The following is an 18,865-nucleotide window of genomic DNA, read 5'->3' as shown; positions in this document are numbered from 1 at the left end:
GTTTTAGATTTTTATTATTATTACATGAATTCCGAGGGCCAACCATTTCGAAGGGCCCTGATAGACTACCTATCTCAGCCTTGTTATAGACCCCAACCATTGCATTATAACAATGCATTGTTGGAGATGCCATCCTTCGGATGAGATGTTAAACCGAGATCCTGTCTGCCTGTTCAGGAGGACGTTAAAGATCCCATCATTTGAAAAGAGGAGGGAGTTTCTCCCGGGCCAACAAATCCCCCAAATAAAATGAAAACACTCATTTCTTGGCTGTCTGTGGGACATTGCTGTGTGCAAACTGGCTGCCGTGAAAATGGAAGACGTGCTTAGCACTAATTTGGTGATAAAGCACTTAAAGTGTGGACCTCAATCACTGTGGAAGTGGGTGATTAGCCCACTTGCTTCTCACGCGCCAGAACTGTCATTAAAATAGCTGACTTCCAGGTAAGTCAATTTACTTCCAATGCCACTTCTTGCACATTACACGTAGCAACACAGAGGAAGTGATGTCACTGGTGACCGATTCACCTGGAAATCAATGTGAAACATGCTATATAAATGGAATTTCTTGGAGGTTGGCTTTCTTTTCCAGCACATGAACAAGCACATAAGGCAAGTTGAGTAGTTGTGTGCACGTGTAGGGAAACCGACTATCTCAGCCTTGTTATAGATCCCAACCATTGCATTGTAACAAGGCCCCACTATATATCCTGCCAGGTTCTTACTTTTGCCCGTATAACTGGATGTCTCACTAACAGGGGCAAGAACAGCAGCAATAGAAATGAACTTGAAATGAGGCAGACTGCTTCATTCCAACAAATGAATGTTTCTCTATACGGAAATCCTATCCATCATGGATCGCGATTGAACAGCCCAGAAAGAGAGCTTACAATACAGCAGAAGCTTTGACCCTTCAATATTTCTCTCTTCAACGCTTTGTTTCTGCTCCAATTTTCTCCCTTCCTCTCTCATGGCTCCCAATTCTCCAATGCAACCCCGATTGCTGTTTTTCTGAGGAATTCTTCAATTCCTTCTCAGCTACAGGACTCATTCAGACTTGGATCAAAATTGGTTTCAAACACCTTAAGAAAAAAAATCTAGCACCATCTCTAAGTGGCAACTGATTTTTGGTCCAAGACAGCAAATGCTGTCACAATATGTGACTGACATCATACCTGAACCCTATCCTGTCGTTACCCAATGGCCAAACATGTAAGGTGAGGGTGATGGACTCCCACTAGTGTGGGAGAGAATACGGGCTGCAGGGTTCTGGAAGGTATGCAGTTTGTGTAAGAAGGAATTGGGCAGTGCAGTTGGAGGGTGTCAGAATAATCCAGTCCCAGAGATGACCGAAAGTGGAGATGAGGGTCTCAGCAATCTGGGGAGAAATGGATTGGGGGGGGCGGGGGTGGTGGTGGGCAAAGTTGTGGAAGTGAGAGAAAGCTAGAGCAAGTGATGGCCCAAACGACAGCGGGCTTCCGCCATTCACAAGTGCCTGGAGTTGGGCGAGGAATCAGCGAGGAACACTGGGGAACAAAGCAGAGAGGGAATAGGAGGAGTCAAATCATGATTGATTGACAGCTGGAGCTGGTTGTGAGTGCCCATCCATTCCCAAGCGGCTCCAAGGCTGTCAATCATCTATAATAATAATAATAATAATAATAATCCTTGCATTTGATATAGCGCTTTTCACGTCGGGAGGACGTCCCAAAGCGCTTCACAGAACACACTGTAAAGTGAATTGACTGTATATTTGTGGGCGAACGCGGCAGCCAATTGCGCACAGCAATGTCCCACAAACAGTCGTGGATTGAAAATGACCAATTTATTATTGTTTTGGTTTTGGAGGGATTATTATTAGGCGTGTGGAGTAAGGAAACTTGCCCAAGGTTTCGCCCTCTGCCTGGAATTGAACTCAGGTCTCTAGCTTGCAAAGCGAGTGCTCAACCACTGAGCTACAGGACTTCACCTAATTGATCCCCTTCCCGTCCAATGGGAACGGTAATGGGAGGGAGGAAGTGCGGTCCATCTGCTGGGCAGGAAGAGGACAATGGTATGGGGGTTAACCTCGGACGCCGCTTAAGCCGGACAAAATGGCCGATCCCGATGTATCCTTGCTGTTCCCTGAAGAGAGTGAACGATAAAAGTGCAGCCCCTTCTCTACACATGTTCGGAAGGACAGTGTCCAAGCAAATACAGTCAAGGTCCACCCTGAAACCACGAGGAGCCACAGTGCCACACTTGGAGGCAGGAGCAGATCTACAGCATTGTAAGCTGGAAAGAATAGCATCTTATTGGTGAGCTGGTACCTCAAGATTCACACCTCTGATACCTCTATAGTATTTTCATCCATACTTGGATTTGTGCGCTATTAGTACCTCTTTGAATTCAGGAAGCTAGATACGGAGAGATTGGAAACTTTTTTGGGGGGAGGAAGAAATAAAATAAAATTAACCATTTGATTTAAAAAGTTGAATGCACTTGAAAGACTGAGTTTGAACTCTCTCCATTTCAGCAAATAGTAAACCTCTGCTGTTCTGACATATGGACAGGATTAAAGGTGGCTGCCCCACAATATTCTGTTTGTATCAGCATTCCACATAAAATTGTTTAATTAAAATGCTACTTTTCCAGTGGACCACATCCTTCTCTAATCACTGCAGAATCTGTATTTCATACAAAAAATGGGATGAAAACTTGCCACATGTCCTAGAAAATAGCTGCAGAAAACATTCCAAAACTAACCAGGACCTGTTGTGCTTATATATTCTATGAACACTTGAGAAAGAATTCAATGGTAGCTTTTTTTAAAAAAAAATCTTAGAGACATACGTTTAAGCCAGCGGAGATTTACAGAAATATTCACTACACTGATTCTATTTTAAAATAGCAAACACGAGGGGATGACAGAATTTTCTTTAGAAGGGAGATGAAAACAGAGAAGAAACACTCAAAAGACTAAACGTGGATAGATTAAACAATCTGATTTCTTTAAAATTTTTCCTGTTTCAGCCCCTTATTGGGCCCCTTTCGTTCTCCCATTTCCTTGTGCTGCCTCATTTCTACCTTCAGGCGGGACGCTGGGATCCGTTTGACTGTGAACTTTTCCATGCTATTTTACGAACGCCAAAAATGTATATTTTTATGAATTTGCATAGTAATTCGTTCTAACTGCTGCACAACGAACGCTATGAGCGGCCATTAGGAACTTTAGGATGAGTTTTCTTCCTGTCTTGAGGGAGAGTGACTCATGCTTCAGTAGTTCCAGGGGCACCAGCCGCCCTCGGACACTTATGTCTGGACAGTGCGTGCCGCAAGCAGACAACTAAGTGTATGACATCTGAGCTCAATCTTTCTTCGTTCAACGCATTAAAATAGATGGCAGCAAAATGCAGAAATATAGGGAGCGCGTTCAAAAAAGGGCGGGGATTTATTTGCTGGGCATTGCTTAAATAAAATTGGAATCCAAATTTAGCGCAGGATCACACATCGTAAATCTGCAGTAATGATAATAATAATAATAATCCGTGCATTTGATATAGCGGCTTATCACATCTCCGAGACGTCTCAAAGCGCTTCACAGGATATACTGTAAAGTGAAACAGAGCAATTCTGTTATAACATGGTAATCCGAGTCCAATCTCAACCCCCACCCCGTTAAAGTGAAGCCCCCCCAAAAAAGGCAAATTTACAGATCATCGGCTTGCCATTAAAGTCACTTTGTGTGTAAAGTGCAGATTATTGTCAGGGTAACCCCATAGCGCAAGATTGCACATCACCACAAGTATACAGTCATCCAGTTATAGCCTGAGCAGTACACTGTTCAACTTGAGCACGACTCCAAATATCTTCGTGGCTGTTTATCTGCAACAGGTTATGAGCACCCTCGAGTATTTGTGCCTTTTTTGTCGGTGGCACAAAGGTAAGTCTTCAGACTAGGATTAATGTCCGAGATTGTGACAAAGACTGTCATTGTGGGGCTGATCCATTCCCTCAGGGCGGAGGTGATCAATTGCCCCCTTCGTTGGTGAGGATGGCAGCTGGTCCATAGCCTCCTTGTTCCCTGAGGGTGAGTTGGTGGGCCATTTTCCCCCCAGATCCTGTAATCCAGTGAGTTTGTGTTCAGAATTCCACTCACTACAACAACTTGCACTTATATATAGTCCCAGAGAGTTTATCCACTTACACACCCCTACTGCACACAGTATAAGTTTGGCAAGAGAACCTGTCCGAAACCTCATTACTCGAGACGTCTTTGGCTGCAATCCAAACCATGACTCAAACTTTACATCTGTTAAATTCTTCGTCCCAGTTTATATGCTATCATTAAACTGTATCACTTCTGCATTTGTTGTGGCTCTGTACACAGTGCTGGCTCCAGTGAAGAAAATAATGAGAAACATTCTTAGCTCTGAATCCATCACACATGCTTCTTTTAGGTGTCAGACTTTGGCAATGGATGACGTAAGATTTGTGGAGAAAATCCTTGTACACTTGCTGACTTCATTTTCAACTTAAAACAATGCAGATATTCTCAAAGTATACTCCGTAGTCATTTCAACACCAATGCAATATTTGGTTATGTTAACACAGTCTGTACTGTAGAAGAAAGTTCGCAGTCTGGACTAGCAGTGGAGCCCTGTGGTGTTAACTCTACCGGTTACAAACGGCTCGCAGTAGGAATTCAGCTTCTTTTTTTTTTAAACACACGTTTGTTTCAAAATTATGATGACCCCTTGTACTTTTTCTCCACTTAGAATCATAGAATCCTAAAGTGCAGAAGGCGGCCATTTGACCCACCGGCTCTTTGAGAGATCTATCCAACAATCAATCAATCATTAATTAAAAATAATAATCAAAATACTCTTACACTCCAAACAGGACTCTCCTAATCTGCTGCTACCTGCTGGGAGAGAGGAATATAATGGGTGGGACTCATAGACAGGCCAGCATGGACTAGTTGGGATGAACGTGTTGCTGTATCACTGGATGTCACTCTACGCAACCTTTGCAATTTCCTAGTTTGGAAACAATTTACAAGTTGGAATGAAAACGCTTCGTAGAATTTGGTGAAATCTTTATTCTTGAGCACCAGATAGAGAATTGTAGATTTTAGTAGTAACTGAAATCTTGGTTTAGCTTACTTGATAACATATGTAAGGGATCTACTTTCTCAATAAGATAAATATGTTTGGTATAGCTGCCTGATGTTCGTTGCTCTATATTGTTTCTGGTTTTAATATATTATCCTATCCCTCACAAGAATATCCAGATGGCCCACTTGGGGAAATCTAAACCTGAAATTGTGAAAGTGCCCAAATCTCTCATCAAGTCAAGTTCTGCCTTAATCCTACACACTGAATTTCCAAGTCCTTCACTTTGTCTTCAACAACAACAACAGGATTGCATTTATAGAGCGCCTTTCATGTCGGGAGGACATCCCAAGGCTCTGGACAGTTGGGTCGGGACCCGAGCATTGGGGGGGAAATGGTCAGGGTGAGGGGAAGGGAGGGAGCGAGGAGGGGGTAGAGAGTCAAGAGGGGGGGTGAAGGCACGGTTGAAGAGAAAACCACCTCTCAGCTTTAACTCTGTAGGAAGGAAAATAGCCATTATTCTCCTTTTTAGTCAGTGATTCTCCGCTGAATTTTCCTGGCACAGAATTACCTGGCCTCTCAGTGTCCATAAACTGTAGTTAAAAATAGTACTACAATCACCATCCAGCACAATAAAGCCAAGGAGTCAGGATTTTCCACAGCCTATAAGTTTGTGACTGAAGGATAAAGTTGAACAACTGTGAGGTCATTGACTCACCATCATTTCCTGTTTGCTGCCATCCCACAGCAACACAGGAGATGACGCCAGCGGCAATCTGATGGTCGGAAGTCAGATATTTCAGGACAAAAAGCCAGCTGGCACATGGGAGACAAGGGACCTGTTGGACACCTACACAATGCAACCAGGTTATAGCAGAACTCACTCTATAATGAAGTGCGTTATGCGTAATGGGGTTTGTTTGCATCAGTTCACAATCCAAGCGTGCCAGAAGCAAACTGTTAGAACAAAATGTGTTATAATAGGGTTGCATTGTATTTCTTTGACGGCTCATGTCTTCCCTCTAGTACGTGGAGAAGGACTTCGCGGATCCTCCAGCAGTAACGCTGCCTTGTTTTTAACCGCATTTCGGTGTAATGCTCGTTTATCAGCACGCATTGGGCCTCGTCCATTATGCATAACAGTGTGGGTTACACATCATGTATATTAAAAACCTTTCTCCACAGCTGCTGCGTTTCGCCCACAAAATATACAGTCAATTCGCTTGACAGTATATGCTGTGGAGCGCTTTGAGATGTCACCAAGACATGACAAGGCGCTGTATCAAATGCAAGGATTATTATTATTACTATCATTTTAGTTCTAGGCCTTTCTCAATTTAAATCAATTCCCTCATTTGTGGAAGAGTCACAGCTGAGCCCAATTCTGTCCTCACATGGCATCTGTAAACACGATACATGGTTAGGAAGAGAATTGGACAGGAAATCAAAAAAATCTGTCTGATTTTCCCTTCACTAATCTGAGACACTGAGAATAATTCTGCCCCCCACCCCCCCCCACTGCTGCTCCAACAGAGATCGACTGAGACACGGAATAAAACTGGTTTAAATTTTCACAGTTCACATACTCAATTGATAAATTCACTGAACCATCAGGGAACCACACAGTTCTTTCAAATACAGCTTTTAAATGGATCACATAGTATTGGAAACCTAAAACAGACTTCAGCAGTGACCTAAACACAAGCGGAGCCTCAGCAAGACAATGTCACACTTTGATGCAATCACTGACGTCACCAAAGTGCACTGCTTGGTGAATGCAACAACAACATGCATTTATCTAGCATCTTTCACCCGGGGTGGCATCCCGGGGCGCTATATTATGTATAAAAATAACTAAAATTAGTAAATAATTTGTGTTGGATCAGACATCGTGAATCATAATTTAACTTGGAAAACAAAACAGTTCATGGAATCATAGAAACATAGAATTTATACAGCACAGAAGGAGACCATTCGGTCCATCGTGTCTGTGCCGGTTCTTTGAAAAGAGCTATCCAATTCAATCCCACTCCCCCGCTCTCTCCCCATAGCCCTGCAAACTTGTCCTCCCCAAATAATTATCTAGATATAGTAGATATAATTGAAACTTATGCCGATTATAATCCAGCACAACACAGCAAAACCTAACAGCCAAAATGCAGAATTTTCAAGGTGGAAAATACTGAGGGCAAAAGAGCTGTACAACAACGGAAATGCACTGTGTAGGTCATCACCAGCAACAACAAGAGGTGAAGGACAACGAACAGTTTCTGCCTCACCCAGAGCGATTCAATTTGATAAGTCTAATATCAGATGTAATGGACTGCTGTAAATTATCTTTACTGACTCCAGGTTAACAGCTGTTATATATAATAAACGTCAATATTAATGAGCTGTGCCTGTTTAGCTGTTGTGTTTATCAAGAGTTCAGTTTGATGGGATTCTCTTTGCTGTCCATGGTCCTGAGGTCAGTGGGACTGAGTTGAGCTTAAATGTGCTGCTGATATCACCACAAGAAATCAACCCATCATACTTGCTCATCACAAAAGCAAGCTTAGGAAAAACCTACGCAAAATAGTCGAGGACACCTGACACGTTTAATAGAAAGCAAAGTGATCCAGGAATTTTTATTTTTTTTATTTTTTTAAAAAAATACTTAAAATGCTTTACACATGCAAAGTTTATTAGGGCTTAATTTTCTACCCTTAAGCTTTCCTGGCAGCTGTGACTTGGATGGGATCCTTAAAGTTTCAACTAAAATGGGTTATTAACTATGTGTTGTAAAGCGTGGCCAGAATTTGGGGAAAAAAAATATTTCGAGCTTCTCCAAGTCTTTGGTTCTGTTATTACCTCAAGTAGCATTGTAACATCAGGATGACTGATGATTTCTTTTTTTTTTTTTGAGGTGTCTGTCACACGTGGAAACCTATAACCATGCTTAAAATAAAGCCATTGAATGTTAAACCTCGGGGAGCTTTTCCGCAGGGCTGGTCAGCAAGAGGACCAAGCTGTTCCAGCACCTTAGGTCATCCTCCCGATGCGGAAAAAAAAAGGATGATTGATTTTAAAATGGGGCAACAATAGTTCCTATCATTTCGCATCTGCACAATCAAGATATTTCCAAACCATAAGATCAACAAAATGCTTGTTGCAATCCATTTTCTGGAAGCCTCTAAACATTGATGTTTCCGGTAAAATAAACACAAGCAAAAACAAACAAGTGAACAAACAGTCCAAAGTAAACATTAGTCAATACCTGAAGCCACAGGCAAAGATTTCAAATGCACTTGAATTACTGCTAAAATGGGTTAGACGTTTCAGGATTTTATGTGGACAATAAAATCAAAAGAGGAATTGATTTCCAGACGAATGAGCGTGAGGTCTGGCGTGATTCCAATTTCATTGGAGAGTAAGGAATTAAGTAATCCTACGTATTCTTCTGAATAATATTACAAATAATGATATAGGTTCATATTAAAACTCCAGTAATAATTCAAAATTAACGATGAATAAAACTACTGATTGTAACTTTCCTAAGTTTGCAATTCTGACTGAGGCTCAGCTGCCGTTTGACATTCCAAAGCCACCTTTGCCGAGTTCACAATATATTAAAGAAACCGTGAACATTCAGCAGAAATTCCTTCATCTTTTCTCTCTCCCAGGTATCGGTATTCTGTCGCTGCGTGTTTGCAACGCTGCGATCAATCCTCACAGCATCTGCCAGTATTCTGCACTTTAGGAGTAATTCTGCAGCTCTTGAAATATGTCAAGTGTTCTGTACTGAGGGACTGATCAACTTAAGTATCACTCAGAATCTGCCAAGAATTTACTCCGAGGGACAGATTTTGTAATTCATGTCTGAAAGGAACGATTGATATTAAGACTAACCCATGTATCTAATCATGACACCTCATCACACTGAAGCGTCTCAAGGCACTTTCACGCAGTGATTTTCTGTAATGTGCAGCAATTTTCTGCAATGTGCAGTAGGTGAACACAAGCCGGTTGCACAAAGCAATATCTCACAAACGGCTGTGAAATGTAGCACCAGGGAGAAACTCCTTTCTCTTTTTGAATGGTCTCACGGGGTCCTTAACGTCCACCTGAACTGGAAGTCAAGACTTCAGTTTAATGTCTCATCCAAATGACGGCACCTTTGACAATACACCCTCGTGTCACCCGAGAGTATGAGTTCAAAGTTCCAATCATCTGACGTTGAGCCAGGCTGACACATGGTTCTGTTCTACTCATAAAAATCTGATTCCAAGAAAATTATGACACTAAAATAACATTCAAAATAAGGTCCTTTGGGTTAAGGTTCCACATTCATCAAACGTCCGACAGGACTATGCACAAATAGTCGCGCTTCAGGTTAAGAGCCCGATAAAAACTATTATTTACGATAGTACAAGGCTCGTAATATACAGTAAAACTCGCACAGTTGTTACCTTTATAAATCATATAATCACCTATGTCATACATTCACCTGAGTCCCATTGAATTTCCTATCAAAGCCACTTAAGATTTATTTGCACTACTCGTATTAATCACCTACTAACTCGTAACGCTTCTCCCCTGCCCTCCATTGCTTGCACATGTGGCGCCAGGGCAAGAGAAGCATCGAATGGAGCCTTAACCCATCACCACATGCACACTTACCGGCTGCACTGAATTACTCATTCGCAGTGTGGGTTCTTGATCAAATCGGATTTCATCCGGCTTCGAAAGCTTGCTAGCAACTCAAGACGTTGAGTAAATCACATTAAACGTTACAGCCCCGACTGATAATGACTTATGTGCGGTCTACTGTATTAAACGCCTCAATGGGACCTCGGTTTAATATCTCATCTGCAGCACTCCCCCAGCACTGTATTGTTAACAGAGTTAGACTAGACAGTGAGTGCAAACACATGTACGTTATGTACTATATAAAGTTAGCAGCAAACAGTGCTTGCTCATCCACTTTAATCTAGTCCAAAAAAAGTTATAATAATATTTACGTTTGACATAGTGCCTTTCATGTTGAGAGGAAGCCTCCAAGCTAAACTAAATATAAAATATTTTCAAATGACATTCTTTTATAGCAAAATATTTTATGCAGCGTGTCTTACCTTCAGGGAGTACTTGTGCAAGTCCCAGGTAACAAGTACAGTATAATACAGCACAGAGGATTAGGGCTCTCCTAGGTACAAAAGGAAAATAAATTTTATTAGCTAAAAGGTAAAATAAAATGTATTTCTGGTTAACATGTGCTACTGGTCTATGAATTATCTCAGCATTTCTTTTTTAACTTCCTATGCTGAATACATAGGAGCCACAAAGTTAGCACAAGTGTTGATTTACACTTTAATTCTTGTATATTTTATTTGGACATCATCACCTATTTGAGAGTTGCCAAATTGCAGTTTTGTAACACCAATGTTAAAATTATGACAAGATCACATATTTCGAATGAGTTGTTTCGACTAATGATCAAATACTTTGACAGTGCATCACAGATCATCATTAGCTTTGCTGATACCCGCTTCATAACGACTGGATCGGTGATCAAGGCACACATCCAAACTCTTTCCTTTATATCTTCATTGTTGGCCACATTTCATGTTACAGCCATGGATATGCTTAACACATATGCTTTAACCCATACACTGAATTTATTCAGGTCACTTTGAATGTCGTACGTTTTTCTATATTTTTGACCTGGCCACATGTAGCATCAACAAAAAATATTCGTATTGCTTAAGAACAGCATGACCAGGAGGGCATTCAGAACAGATACAACCACAAGTGTGATCATCGCTGACTCCATACGGAACATTTTCCATTTCATTACCATCTTCTGCTTCGCTCCACTAATCCATCCGTTTGCTGAAGTTAATCTGCCATTATTTCCACGTTTAGATTTTCGTCAGTTGCTTCAAGAAACCGAATCAAAGGTAACATCAAAGAACAAAGAAAATGCTGTCCTACAGTGGTAGTAAATGACAGAAAATACAGTACAAAACCAGAGTGAAAATGTTTTTCACAGACTGAGAATCTGGAGTATTGCAAAGAAAAGAGATTCTTTTTTCTCCCCTTCCAAGACCGATTTCAATCCCGATTCAGCCTAATATATTGATTCGAAGCCTTCAACGTGCTGCCTGTTCAGCTTTCTGGGTGCAACTTGCACAGCAAATTGTATTGTATTCTACTGTATTTTGATTTGTCCAGTGCCTTGGGACTTCCTCCCAAAATGAAAGGCACAATACAAATGCAATTTATTGTTCTTTATGTTCAAAAACTGTATTGCTGTAAATCTAAAATAAAACCAGAATACTGGAAAACCACAGCAGGTAAATCAGCATCTAACATAGAAAAGCTGATTGCATCTCCACGACAAACTGTAGGAAATTAGCCAGAATATTTTCTTAAGCTAACTTTAGCAATGCAGAGATTGCTATAGATTCAAACAATCAGACAAAAACTACATTGCAGACCGAGATATGAGATTTATCTTTAATCATAATATTTTCCAAATCTTCCTCCTCCTACTGGCACTGAATCAGTAGATTTTGAAGACAAGAGATATTCAACCTAAAAGATGAACTCCCAGACACGACAGTGTCTACCAATGTACAAAATCAAAGGATGTTTAGCAGAAATGTCAAAGAAAACTACTTGGATATGATTATTTACTCTTCGAAGATGGGTTCCAGTTAATTTAAAGCTAGTTAACAAAGCTGATGAAATCCTAGTTTGCATTTTGAGTGGGGGCATTGAACTAAAAATGTAAATAAATTATGTCAACCAGCATAGAATGATAGTGAGAGCACATATGGAATACTGTGAACAATTCTGGGAACCTTACTTTAAAAAGGACACTGAAATATTGAAAGCATTCTGCGTCTTAACAACTTTAGGTTATGAGGAGAGGTTCATAGCTGAGAAGCACAGATAATCTACACATGAGCAAACTAATTGACTTAAGCTTTCCATTGCACTCAATACACGGCTGTTTGTGGGACGCTGCTGTGCGTAATTGTCTGCCGTGTTTCGCGCACAAAATAGTCAATCCGCTTTACAATATATTCTGCGAAGCGCTTTGAAACATTTCGACGAAGTGATAAGGCACTACGCCAAGTGCAAGGATTATTATTATTATTATTATTATTAATACACAGGAGTAATTACGTGTAAAATATGCTCATCAAAATCATTTGAAGCAGTGTCAAATAATTTTTAAAAACAATAAATAGATGTTTGGGAATAACGCGTTAGGATAGATGTTTGTAATGGGACACAATAGTTTGGTGAAGAGCAACAAAAATAGAGTTTGGATTTATAGATACAAACGTATTGTTCTCAGCTGAAGATCTGAATTCTTAAAGAAGTTTTCTTGTCAATCCTACCTCACAGTGTATTTCTTAAATAAGTTGGGCAGGGTTAAATATAAATATAAACTTTGGCAGGCTGCATTCGGTTGAGATCATCCTGACCTACATTTAACAAACTATCTATGGGGCTGTAGCATAAACAGACGATAAGGGGTGGGAACAAATTCTGCTTTACTGCCAAGACATTTTGTGGTCTCATCGGAGACCTATCAATTGCCTTATGAACATCGGTAATATTTACTTTCGGCAAATATTAAAGCGTGAACTGAAGAGTTCTGTGACGTTTTCTTTTCTGTTATACGTGCCGTATTTTATGTTTTGTTTCAATAATAAAAAGAAATAAGAATAAGACCTTTTATTTCTTCTTAAGCATAAGAAAGGCGTGACAATGTGATAAGGCGCGACATCAAATCCTTCTTATTAGTCACTTGTCACTTAAATCATTTAAAATGTATCAGCATAAACATGAAAAGTGGTGCACACATTAACATTATTCTATACGCAAACAACCTAACTAGATAGTTATCTTGTAAAAATGTTAAGCAAATGTATCAATCTGTTTGCGCTTTGTTTTTAAAAGATGAATTCTAAACGTTTCCAAAGAAGACTGGTGTTGACTTGACTGATGTTACATTAAAGAGAAATAAAGGAAAGTAAAATGAATCAATGAAAACTGATGGAAAGAGACCGTATCTGTTCGGTTAACAACAGACCAAAAGGAGCACTCATCGTTTAACGTCATACAGTCATCATCAAGGCTATATTTTTTTGTTTTACTACAGTATTTCTTTATCTTGGTTTTAGTTGGTTTGGCTCAGGAACTCAAACCAATTCTCTTCCTGTGCGTCTTTGGCATTCTTTATTTTGAAACATTTTAATTTCCTTTTAATTTCCCTTTGATGGATATAGTACAATAGAGCAAGTTATAGAACACTTTCCTGTTTTCAATTTGCCTCTGTATTGCTTTTTGGATTTGAGGTGAATTGAAAACAGAAAATACCCCACAGGGAAGGTGGTGAGTATTTAGCTTTTTATAATTTTATTCATCTTACAATCTCGCTGTTTGCTGTTGACTGGGTATACACTGCATGACACTAACAGAATACAGCTGAACTCACAGTAAACTCATAAAGAGAGGATACAGCTGGCATCTGTAGGAACAGAACAACGTTATACTAACTTAAATATGGTTGCATTCCTAAAAAATGCTGGGGCGCCTAAGAATATGTTGGAATGCACAAAATATAATAATAATAATAATCCTTGCATTCGATATGTTGGGACGCATCGGACAATGTTGGGACAAACGTGATTGGAAGAAATTTTGTAGGCCACATTCAGTGGACCTTTGGGGAAATGTGGAGGCTTGATACAGTGCAATTTGCGGCTGATGTAAAAATCGTTGAAGGTGCAAAGTTTGGGGCAAATACAAAGTTGAAGAAAGGCGGAACTTGGTACACACATGCATCGAGCTGATAAGGTGAGCTGCAAAGATTTAGGAAAGCGTATATTTAAGATATGGTGACACAAGGACTTAAGACATGAACACCTTAAGGGTTGCGTGGGATTTCATTTTCATAATATCGGCAAATAGAGAGAAACGATAGATTTTGCAAGACTCGAGTGTATTTTCACCTGCTTTAAAACAGTGTATTTCAAATATTATTTCACCCTTTGAGGGCATATTGAATGTCATTTCGCCCACAATATACACAGTCAATCCACTCTACAGTACATTCTGTGAAGCACCTTAAGACGTCTTAACAATAAGGTGCTATACCAAATGCAGGATTATTATTTCAAACATAATGTTGTTTGGAACCGAAAAACAATTAGCTTAACTTTCCAGATCATTTGCCATCTAATGCACTATCTTCCACGACCGGCAACTGCTCCAGTGGAATCATATCCTGCACAAGTTGCCACGTTTACTGAAATATTTACTTTTCTTTACTGGTATCAATGGGAAAAGATTGTACATTGTCCAGGATAAAATTATAATCATTTAAACGTGAATAGTAATGCTGAGTGATGCTGGCTCTCCAACAATTCTCCACATGTTTAGTTCCTGATCTCAGCCATGCTGCCATCAGCAAGTGCCAGAAAAGGAAGAAAAATTGGAAGCCAGTAGATCTGGGACATTAATGCATCTCAATATGACTAACATTAAAGCAGCATCAGCACAGATCTGACAGTATGTCTGCAGCTTGCCCTCTTGGTATATTAAGCTGCATTCTGTGGGAAGATAGTACACAAGGAAACTAGAGAAAATTAATAAAGTACCAAAGAAGTAATAATTTAAAAAACGCTACCCAATAGTCCCCATTGCACAGATGGGGACCTAATCCTGGCAGTATACATACACATATATATATAAAATGATAAATGATTACCAGTGAGCTATAAGGCCTTAATTCAACTAAGCAGTTCTGGTTATGTATTCAGCCACAAAAACAAAACTCAAACAGACCTCGGTTGAGACTCGAGTAAATACAGTCTTGTAACCATCTGGTAAATATTTGTTATAGTTTATAACAGATATCTTACCTTTTCACCATTTTTGCTGGGTATATAGCATGGGACAAGCAATGTAATAGAACAAAAACAAGATGAGAACTAAAGGCACATTGCACATAGCAACTAATGCGTGATAGCATCAAAGTTTATTTTCCAGCACAATGTAGAAAATGTAAATATGCCCTCCAGAGTAGATTACAGAAGAAACTTCTATTCCATTAAAGGGAATAAAAATGGCACCTCATGAAAGATGGACTACTATAGCTTGAACTGTATTGGTTTGTTACAAGCTTCACTGCGTAGGAATATTTGTAATACTAACTATAGACTGGCAGACCTCCAAAAATACAGAGAAATCTCTGTGGGTTAGAGATATGGTGTAGTTTTTCAATTTTTCTGACATTGCCAGAGACTGATCACCAAATCTCATCAGCCTGTAACAGTTCCGAGCAACAAATTATACATTTTTAATTTACAAACATTGCAAACTTATAACAATTCACATGGGGAGGATGTCTACAGGCACTTCACAAGGCTGGCAACTGACTGGAATCCAGGGCTTAGGAAGGGGAGGACCAAAATATATATTGCTGGGACCCATTTAAAGTGTGCACTACATCTCCAAACAATAGCAATCAAGATGTGGTTCCTAATTACACTTTCAGATATAAAAATTTATGTGGGGCCTTTTATCTCAGGCCTCTCTGCATCACTGGTGACCACTACATTGGTCGTTCATTACACCTTAACCTCTGCACCCTCCCTGCCTCTCTCGTTCCCTCCACCTGGCTCCCTCTATGTATCTTTACAGCCCACCAGAAACACCACCCCCTTGATGGTCCTGAATGATCATCACCTTCCCCTGGCTCTGTGTCCCACTTTACTACTGTGAAGCATTCTGAGATGTTGCTCTACATGATGGGTGCTGTATAAATGCAAGTCGATGCTGTTTCGCAACAGCACATTACATTAGAGTCCAATTTGGTTAACGATGAGCAAACATGTGCAGAGACTAATTTACAAATGTCTTTAATTATGTAATTAACAATCAGTGAAAAGAACTGCAGGTGATTCTGTATTCTTTACATTGTTAATTGTTAATTAAGGGTACCCATGAGTTTGCATATGCTTATCCCAAACTACACACTTTGTGGCTGCCTCGTCAACCCAACCCACAAATTAGTCCCCAGTGCATCTGCAAGAATACCATCTTACTATGATTATGCAATGTGATTATAAAGTAAGTTGAGTTAAATGAATAAAAACTACAGACAATGATTCTCATCAACTCAAAACTTGCAATGTGCCTGTGGAAACTCAGTTTATGTTTCAAAAAATTCATGTCAATTTGCGAATTAATCGATGTGCAAACAATCTTCCTAATTGTTTGATGTTTAGTGACATGGTTTCCCCCCTTATCTCTGCTATTTTTAGCCATCAGTGAGGAAAGAAAAGAATTTCACTCTTTCACAATCACTCCCCCAGAAACTTTTCTTTCTCTCACCTGTATTTTTCTGGAGTGTGAACATCCACAACGCTCTTCATATAATGCAGCTTATAAAGCCGTCTGGGTTTTACTGGCAAAGAATCTTTGGAGTAAGTCTGGCTGAGATGTAGCTTGATTTGGAACTGAAAGAAAACTTTTCCTGAAAGTTTGGGAAAATTTTTTTTGCAGAACACTGCCACACAGTTCAGGCACCGTCTCCAAACGACTTACCCCATTAATCAGGACAGAGAAGTGAAGTTACAGCAAATTCAAAATTTGAACGCACCTCCAAAATAATTGCATGAATTTTAAATAAAGCGTTAATCTGCCTACGGTTACACCCAATCGGTTCCTAGTATTACTTTGGTGCCCATTCGCTCAATCGGGATCACTGATTAAAATGTTGCACAAAGGGTTGTTTTTTTTGCATGGAAAAAGTAGGCAATAGTCGTCAGCTCAACCGAACCCCTGCCAACACCTTAACGTACGTCCATCACTTATCTAGAAACATCTAATTCCTATTTGTCCACAACAGAAACAATATAAGGTCGTGAGTGCCTTGCCTCCATCACACCAAGTGCCACTTGGTTTCTTTTGCAAGAAGACTTTTGAAGGCGCTCCCTAATTCGAAAGCACTGACAGATTCAAAGCCTGTCTGTATTTGAGGAGGAAATGGGAAGATGAAGCCACATTGCTTGCTCCCCTACTCATCCCCTTTCGCTCCAACCACGCCGGGAGTTAGTGAGCGGCCTCCCTTTTAAGTTCTGGAGCATCAATCTATTTCTTCTTGAATTCGATGCGAAATGCCTTCAACGTCGACGCAATCCTACAAATTCCCAACCATCTGGTAACCACGGTTCAAACACAAAACTCTTCCTTTTTTTTTAATATATACGTTATACGTGTGAGTGTGTGTGTGTGTGTAAAAAAAACACACACAAATTTAGACGAGATTGTATGGCTGTACACACTGCATTCACGGATAAGCATCTTGTTTAAAAATAAGTACACGACTGGCTGCTCAGTCCTGAGAACTGGTTCCTTAAAATCACATTGTATAAATTGGGATGTTCTCATGATTTTAAGGCACCAGATTTTCCTGATGATGAACAGCCTCTATACGGTATATATATTATATATTATATACAAATGACCGCTTCTTGAAATAAGACCAGAAGTGGCTGAGAACACTCAGCAGGTCAGATCGGGCAGCGTCTATGGAGAGAGAGGCAAGTGAGCCAACCCTTTCAGGTGCCCAAGACCTTTCGGTCAGAACCGGTCCCTCACAGAGTTACCTCGACATGACCACGTTATCAACTCGCTTTCTCCCCCCCCGCATCCCTCTCTCCCTCTCTCTCCATAGATGCTGCCAGACCTGACCTGACCATCCTCCCCCCCCCCCCCCATCCCTCTCTCTCCATAGATGCTGCCTGACCTGACCTGACCATCCTCCCCCCCCACCCCATCCCTCTCTCCCTCTCTCTCCATAGATGCTGCCAGACCTGACCTGACCATCCTCCCCCCCCCCCCCCCCCACCACCCACCCCCCAATCCACTTGGTCTGTCTATAGCAGATCCCCATCCTCTGCAGGAATACATGTGCACATTGGTGGTGATGGTGTGTGTGTGTGTGTGTGTGGGGGGGGGGGGGGGGTCCCTTGTCCCTGTTTCGGTTTCGAAACCAAAGAGGGAGTGGAGGGAGAGATAGAGAGAGAGAGAGAGAGAAAGAAAAAAAAGAAAAGAGGATAAGAAGAATTTGGATAAGAGACACAACTCATCAACTCACCCCCCGAGGGCAGCAGCAGCTTTGCTGTGGGATTCCGGGGCCGTCACCGACTCCATCCCGTTATTTCATTCTCTCTCTCTGAGTCCCATTGGGGGAGAAAAGAAACACATCTGACAACATCTGCCCTTCTTTTTTACACTCACACACTCACTCACTCACTCACACACTCACTCCCTCCCTCCCTGGGATTCACAGAAACTTTTAACAGTCACTCCACTCCACTCTCCCACACTTAAAAAACCCCCCCACCCCCCCCAAAAAAAAAGATTTGGGGGTTTAAACCCCCCACCACTACCAGTACCAGGGGGGGAAAAAAACCTGTGGGGGGGAGAGGAGGAGAGGAGGAGGAAGGGGTTTGGGGAAAGAAAGATAAATTAATGGTGCAATTGATTTAATTCTGGAATAAACGATGCAAAAGTTTCGACCTCTCGTTATGTTACAGCAATTCCCAATCCCATTGAATTGGGAGCAGATGGAGCACAGAGAGAGAGAGAGAGAGGGGGGGAGAGAGGGAGAAGGAGAGAGGGAGAGATTTTTTTCCTTCTTTTTTTCTTTTTTTCTTTTCCACCAAAAAAAAACCCCTCCAACACACACACACACACACACACCA

The 18,865-nt window shown here is 40.8% G+C and overlaps 1 protein-coding gene across 2 annotated transcripts in view; it reads right to left on the bottom strand.

The window, feature by feature from the left end:
• Positions 1 to 18,422, bottom strand: part of col27a1b (collagen, type XXVII, alpha 1b) — a 167,294-nt gene extending 148,872 nt beyond the window's left edge. For both annotated transcript variants that reach the window (XM_042337353.1, XM_042337354.1), the window contains exons 1-2: positions 18,256 to 18,422; positions 10,205 to 10,275 (exon numbers count right to left, since the gene is read on the bottom strand). In XM_042337353.1, the coding sequence (XP_042193287.1) occupies positions 10,205 to 10,275; positions 18,256 to 18,311 (127 nt within the window). In that variant the 5' untranslated portion in view covers positions 18,312 to 18,422. The remainder of the gene's footprint in view (positions 1 to 10,204; positions 10,276 to 18,255) is intronic.
• Positions 18,423 to 18,865: the final 443 nt, after the last annotated feature.

The sequence above is a fragment of the Callorhinchus milii genome, unplaced genomic scaffold (genome assembly GCF_018977255.1).
Source record: "Callorhinchus milii isolate IMCB2004 unplaced genomic scaffold, IMCB_Cmil_1.0 Scaffold8, whole genome shotgun sequence".
Lineage (NCBI taxonomy): Eukaryota > Metazoa > Chordata > Chondrichthyes > Chimaeriformes > Callorhinchidae > Callorhinchus > Callorhinchus milii.
This window is presented reverse-complemented; position numbering and strand designations above follow the sequence as displayed.